General features: G+C 40.4%; 1 protein-coding gene across 1 annotated transcript in view; it reads right to left on the bottom strand.

The window, feature by feature from the left end:
• Window positions 1-659: 659 nt before the first annotated feature.
• GDE1 (glycerophosphodiester phosphodiesterase 1) overlaps window positions 660-7,173 on the bottom strand; it is a 14,435-nt gene continuing 7,921 nt past the window's right edge. The window contains exons 4-6 of the mRNA XM_006756080.2: window positions 6,765-6,857; window positions 3,419-3,630; window positions 660-1,959 (exon numbers count right to left, since the gene is read on the bottom strand). Coding sequence (XP_006756143.1) covers window positions 1,812-1,959; window positions 3,419-3,630; window positions 6,765-6,857 — 453 coding nt within the window. The 3' untranslated portion in view covers window positions 660-1,811. The remainder of the gene's footprint in view (window positions 1,960-3,418; window positions 3,631-6,764; window positions 6,858-7,173) is intronic.

A 7,173-nucleotide genomic window follows, 5' to 3' on the forward strand; every position in this document is an offset into this window, starting at 1 on the left:
CAACGCTCAACCAGAGCCACACTGGGCAGGCAACAGTAATACTTATTAACATCTTCATCCAAATTCTCCATTCTTCAAGGCCCAAGCCACTTTAGCACAGGCTCTAAATCCTTAATTGGGTATGGCACAGTCAAGAGCAAAATGGATTTGGGACAAAAGTCAAGACAGTAAACTGGCTTTCAAAAGGTCTTCACACAAGAGGGATGTTCACTTTACTGCCCCTAAAGGCATTCCTTCCCTGTCCTGTCGGTATGCATCTCTGAATATAAGTCACAGGAGGAATTCGGGCCACAGAAATTTTGAATGGTTCTCATCACTTGTCATAATGTGACACAGAAATACATGCAGTTTAGGTATCTGCTCCATTTATTGAATAAATCTTTATCTTATAATCTTAAAATTCAAGGAAAATTTTATAAATGGAAAATTATCCCAAACCCCACCTACATGCTCCTGCCAACACCAACTATAGCAAAAATCCATTTGCTTCTCACTGCCACCTGGCTGCGTGGACCAATGGCCTGCCGCGCGTGCGAGGCTGGTGACCCACTGGACTCAGGAGCGAAGTCATGACTAAGATGTGAGGCCTGCGATCAAGGCTATAGATGGGGCTGTTAGGTAGGGGGAAGAGGGGCCTAGAGGAGAAAGAAAGCTTTGCAATCTTTTAAAGTCTCAACTTTATTTTAAATATTGCTATTTAAGTTCACAATAAGACCCTCCAGTAGCTCGTGTGGGAAGGAACTGGGAATAGAGAGCTGTATAAAGGCAGGCAGGGGGTTAAAAGCAAGAGCTCTGAGTCAGACCAACCTAGATTTGAATCCCAACTGCACCAAGAAATTTGAGACCTTAAGTAACTAATTTTGCAGTGCCTCAGTTTCCTCAAAAAGCCAATACCTCTAAGATTTTTGTGAGATTTAATTAAGATAATGTGTTAAAAACCACTAAAGTTCCTGGCAAATAGTAAAAAAAAATTTTCTTAACTATCATAAGATCAGGCTCTGCTACATCACCAGTGGTGTCATTTTTGAATAAGACCCTTCCCTTTCACACGTTTTAGTTTTCTCACTTAAAATGAGGATAAGCCTAGATGTCCTTGAATAGTGTCTCCGATCATCTGTTGTAGAGTAGCCTGTAAGGGTGAAACTCTGCCCCCTAGTGGTCTATAGTTCTTATACCACAAACAATCCCTCAGGCTGGTGTCAAGACTTCCCTGACATTTGCGTCACACTGAAGCTGTTGCCCCCGTCACTGGATTGCTGATAGCAGCTTCCCTAAATTCCTTATGTCCTAGGATTTGATGCTTGATAAGCAGTTTTCCCTTCATGCTCTTTTTAATGATTTTATTATTAGTATGGTCACAAGTTTGATGACTACAGTACATTGATAATGTAGCCAAATACAAATATTTTAAATAAATTACATGTGTGTCAAATTTTAAAATGTCAAGTTTGAGTGATCATGCATATCCCATGCATTTGCATTTGTACTCCCGCATTGCACAGCTCAATCTGTGCCTATCCTCACCGGGCCTTGGTGTGTGCCTCAGCGAGGTCTGGGCAGGGGCTATTGTGCCTTTTTTTTGCAGACCCAGATTTTCAAGAGCAATGGGTGTTGAACTCAGGCATTCCATGGAGCACGGTGGCAACACCAGGCTTTGCTTTGGTCCAAGGTTAAAATGCCATTACCGACTACTGCTTCTGCGGGCCACCCGATTCCCCATGGCTTGGGCTAGCACAAAGGGTTTTTCAGGATCCCTGCATGAGGCCAGCAGGCAATCTCTGTAGCCATGGCTTCCTCCCTGGGGGAAAAGTCTAGTAGTGAGGTGGGCAGTCTTCCAACATGCTGTCGGTGATATAGCTGGAATCAAGATAGGATTCATAGTAACTTTTTTCATCAAAAGTATTAATAGTCCAACCAACCACCTGAATGCCTTTAGCGGACCACTTCTTTAAGTAGTTCCTGGAGAAAGAGGAAAAAACGAATCTGTTAGAACAATGACCAGTTGGCCTAGGAATCTATGCTGGTCACTAAGTCTGGTACTCAATGAGTACTCACAGTGCTCAGAAAGCCTCTTAACTGGCCTCTGTACTGAAATCAGAGAAAATGTTCCAAAGCCAGCTGTCACACTGTCACAGCTTAAAACTTTTCAGGGGCTTACTAAAAATCCCACCCCTTCCCAATAAGTCATAACAGAGGCCGTTCCTAGCTTAGTCCCACCTGTCTCTTTGGCCTCATCTTAAACCAGCCATGGGCAAACTACGGCCCCGTTTGAAATGAATAAAACTAAAAAAAAAAAAAAAAAAAAGACTGTTCCCTTTTATGTAATGATGTTTACTTTGAATTTATATTAGTTCACACAAACACTCCATCCATGCTTTTGTTCCGGCCCTCCAGTCCAGTTTAAGAACCCATTGTGGCCCTCGAGTCAAAAAGTTTGCCCACCCCTGTCTTAAACCATACTGCCCCTTTCTTTCCTGTGCTGCAGTATATCGACTTTCTTTTAGTTCCTTGAAACAACCAGATTCTTTGCTGCCACAACATTTTTGCATGTGTTTCTCCCTCTGACTTGATCTCCACACCACTCCCCTCAGTTCCTACTCACCCTTTAGCTGTTTTCCCCAACTCCCCTGACTAGGTAAAATTATACATGCACACTGTTCTCACCTACAAAGCATTTATCTTAGCTGTAATTTGTTGAATTTTTATTTGATTAGCATCTATCTCCTTTTCCACTTAACTATAAACTCCATGAGGACAGAACATGGCTTTGTTTCTTTACCACAGTATCTTCAGATTCTTAATACCTTGCAATACTGTAGACCAAGCATGTCAAACTCGTGGCTGGCCACAAGAGTTTGACATGCTTGCTGTAGACATACACCAAATATTTACTGAATTAAATGCATACAAACCTGAAATAATATGAAACCTAAATTATAATCAGCTGAAATACACAGCTACAAAACTGCTAAAAAACAGATTGCCAGCACGTTAAGGAACAAGAAGTTTTGGAAACAATGGAGCAGAGCCTGCGATGAACCGGGGAGTGGGAGGAAAGACTGAAGAGATGAATTAGGCACCCACAGGACATCTTCACTGTGGTTCTGTCTGACCTGGATCCTACATTGGTTTTCAAAGGAGACGATCACAAGGAAATGTAATTTCTTTCTCATCAGTTTGACAAATTTATTTTTTCTATAAAATACACTTAAAACCAAGAATATCTGATCAACTTGTTTTTGGAAATAATAAAATATGCCTGAACTCTTCCCACCTAAGAAGCTAGTGGCATTCCAACTTAATAAAGGCACATTGGGCTCTGTGGGTGGGAACTTATCCAGGCTGTCCACTGTTACTCTTCCTTTCCAAGAAGAGCATTCAAGAAATGTGTCAGAAGATCAAATACTGTTCAACTTACGGGGATATAGAATCCTTCTGTACGAGGAAAGCTGAAATCCCACACAGGTACCACAAGACATTATGCATGCTCCAGTCGAGTAAAATGTCTAAGACCACAAATGTGGACAGTTTCCACATGTTATCATAGCGTGGTTTCCCATCTCCCATATGGCTAAGGATCCAAGGTCTGTGAGTTAGCGCCGTTACTACATTCTGGTCAGTTTGTCTCATCTGAAAAGGAATTTTGGAAACTATAATAATTATCATAAGTCCAATACCTCTCACTTCTTATTTAAATTTAGCTTTTGTTCTCATTCTGAAAAGTGATTTAGTACCCTGTCCCCATGTCTACTAAATAAGTACTCTATCATAAACACTTTGAGAAAATAAGGTGACAGAGTAAACCATCTATATACATAAAAGCCCAGAGACCCTAACGGCGGAACAACCAGAACGACCGGAACAACTAGTTGCTATGAAGCGCGCTGCAGCTGCCAATCGGCCCGATCCGGGCCCTGATAGGCCCCCAACCTCCCGCAGCCCCTTCCCCCAGCCAGCCCTGCCTCCAATAGGGCCCCCCAACACAACTGGGAGCGGGACCAGCCAGACAACCACCCGCGGCCCCTCCCCGCAGCCGGCCGGCCCCCCGATAGGCCTCAATAGCCGGCCAGGCCAAGGGAGCCCACCCATGCACGAATTCATGCACTGGAACTCTAGTTTAATATAAGTATCAATAAGACCAATTCCTTTACAATCCTAAACAAACTGCAATCCTATCTTTAAAATGAGTAAATCATAATCTCAAAGAGAAATCATAATCTGGGGGTCAAGGTTTAATAATGTCACAAGAAAATACTTTCAACAGGATATCAACTTAAATTTTGGGCAAAGATAATTAGAACTCAATTATCTTAATTTTGGGCAAAGATAATTAGAACTCAATTAGGCTGGTTCGCTTTTGATCCTTTCTAAGAAAAAGGCTGAAAAGAGTGGTGGGTGGGGAAGCAGGGTAAGTACGTGAGAAGAGAATAAAGAGGAAAAATGTGGGGTTGGGATAGGAAGAGGGCAAAGGAGAAATGGGGAGATATGGGTGGAATTATTCAAGTCTGTGTTCTACGCTCCTCTGGAAAATACAGCATACATTTTAATTTTTTTTAATGTTTTGATTGATTTCAGAGAGGAAGAGCAGGATAGAAACATCAATGATAAAAGAGAATCATTCATCAGCTGCTTCCTGCACACCCCCTACTGGGGATCAAGCCTGGTATCCGGGCATGTGCCTTGACCAGGAATCAAACCATGACCTCGTGGTTCATAGGTCCACTGAGCCACCAGGGCCGACCTGCAGCATACATTTTAAAAGCCTCTGTGGCCAAGTAAGTTTGGGAAACACTGATCCAAATATTTGAAAGCCCTATGAGACCTATTCATCTTATTGACAGTTTATATGTGGACTGGCTACACTCTTACTATAAAATTTTAAATGTATGCTCTGTTGGTCACTGTTAAAGAGTGCTACAGAACCAACTCATTATTTTGGAAACTGGCAAATTAAGGGAAAGATTAAGCATTTATTTGCCTGTTGGGCAACTAAATAGTAGATTGGTTTCTTTTTATAGAAGTATTCTAACTAATACATGAAGAAATTATAGAATTAAAATATTAACATTTTCCAACCCCTAATAAAGTAAGAGAGCTGACCATTGGCATCAATCGCAGCTGCTAACAAGAGTCAGCCAGCCATTATATGCCCTTTGATGGGAAAATAACTAACCTATGAAATTATCTTGCCAAGAACAACTGAACCTAATTTGATCAAGCCTTTAGCTCTCATCACCAATTTACAGGAAATATACAGAGGAGAAGAAAGTGTTGAACTGTGTGATGGCATAATTAGCAAAATCCAGACTTGGGTAAACTCTACAAAACAACCTGGTTTCTTCAATAAATACATCACAAGGGCTAGGGGATGAGGCGGGAGAGAGGAAGAATTTACTAGTTTAAGATTTAAAATTATGACAGTCTTTTGTTGGTTCCTACTTCAAATTAGCAATTTGTAAAAAAAAAAACCATTTGTGCTATTTCTGAGACAAATGAAAATGTAACACTGAGTGCATATTTGATCTTATAGACTTATTACCAACGATTTTAGATGATGGTACTGTGGCTGTGTGTTTTTAAAGGAATTGCTTTTTATTTATTTTTTTTAAATATATTTTTTATTGATTTTTTACAGAGAGGAAGGGAGAGAGATAGTTAGAAACATCGATGAGAGAGAAACATCGATCAGCTGCCTCCTGCACATCTCCCACTGGGAATGTGTCCACAACCCGGGTACATGCCCTTGACCGGAATCGAACCTGGGACCTTTCAGTCCGCAGGCCGATGCTCTATCCACTGAGCCAAACCGGTTTCGGCAGGAATTGCTTTTTAAAGATACTTAATGTGCCTTGGCCAGGTGGCTCAGCTGGTTAGAATGGTGTCCCGTACACCATAAGATTGCAGTTTTGATTCCCAGTCAGGGCACATATGGGAGGCAACAGATCTATGATTCTCTCTCTCTCTCTCTCTCTCTCTCTCTCTCTCTCTCATTTCCTCTCTCTAAACATATCCTCAGGTGATTTAAAAAAAAAAAGATACTTAATGCAATTTTAATGGATGAAATGATATGATGTCAGATACATTTCAAAATAACACTGGGGAAAACAAGGAGGGTACAGATGAAACAAGTGGGGGGATATGGATGAAACAAACCGGATCGTGGTTAGAGGAACTCATTGTACTACCATCTACTTTTATGCATACTTTAAATTCTCTGAAATTAAAAGCTATTTTTTAACAGGTATATTTTGCTGTTACTCAGTGAGATGTAGAGCTACACAATTCTTTCTGTTCTGAGAACGTTTTCCAAAGTAATCTGAATGAACCTATAAACATAAAAAAAAGGAGCTAAAAAGGAATCACAGGATTTTTAATATATTTTTTATTTCAGAGAGAAGAGGGAGGAGAGATAGAAACATCAGTGATGAAAGAGAATAATAGATCGGTTGCCTCCTGCATACCCCCTACTGGAGATCGAGCCCACAACCAGGGCATGTACCCTGACTGAGAATTGAACCATGACCTCCTGGTTCATAGGTTGACACTCACCCACTGAGCCACACCAGCCTGGCCAGAATCATGGTATTTTTAAATGGGATATGAGTACATTCCCCTTCCTGAATTTCTCTGGTTAACTTAAAAGAGGAGTTTCTTAACTGATTCAGTTCAATTTAACAGGCATCTGTCTTACAGTTATTTGGCCCATTGCTATTATTACCACCAACTAATATAATATTATGTACAACAAATATCCTAAATTTTACCTTATAGATAACTTCTGGCAAGAAAGAGCAGACCATACTAGTATTGTATAGTTGAGGAAACTCCATATATATTTTCTTTAGAGCATCAATAGCCTGTAAAAGAGAAGCAATTCATGTATTTAAAATCTATTAAAATGTAATAGTCGTAGGCAATAACTATTACATATTAAGTACAACCCTATCAAATAAATCAGAGGTTTACTAATAGGTAGGGACATTGAAAGGAGTATTAGTAGATCCCACTATCTATTGGGATACATTTTAAACTCACATCTGCAGCATCTGAAGAAATTGGAATACAGCTATTTTATTGTCTTGCTAAAAGGCTCACCTCTTTTGTCATATTTTTGGAAAGTATGGCAAACTGTAGGCCAGTGGAGGCTAGAAACAAAATTTAAAAATATTTTCC

Source organism: Myotis davidii, unplaced genomic scaffold, assembly GCF_000327345.1.
Source record: "Myotis davidii unplaced genomic scaffold, ASM32734v1 scaffold554, whole genome shotgun sequence".
In the NCBI taxonomy this organism is placed as follows: domain Eukaryota; kingdom Metazoa; phylum Chordata; class Mammalia; order Chiroptera; family Vespertilionidae; genus Myotis; species Myotis davidii.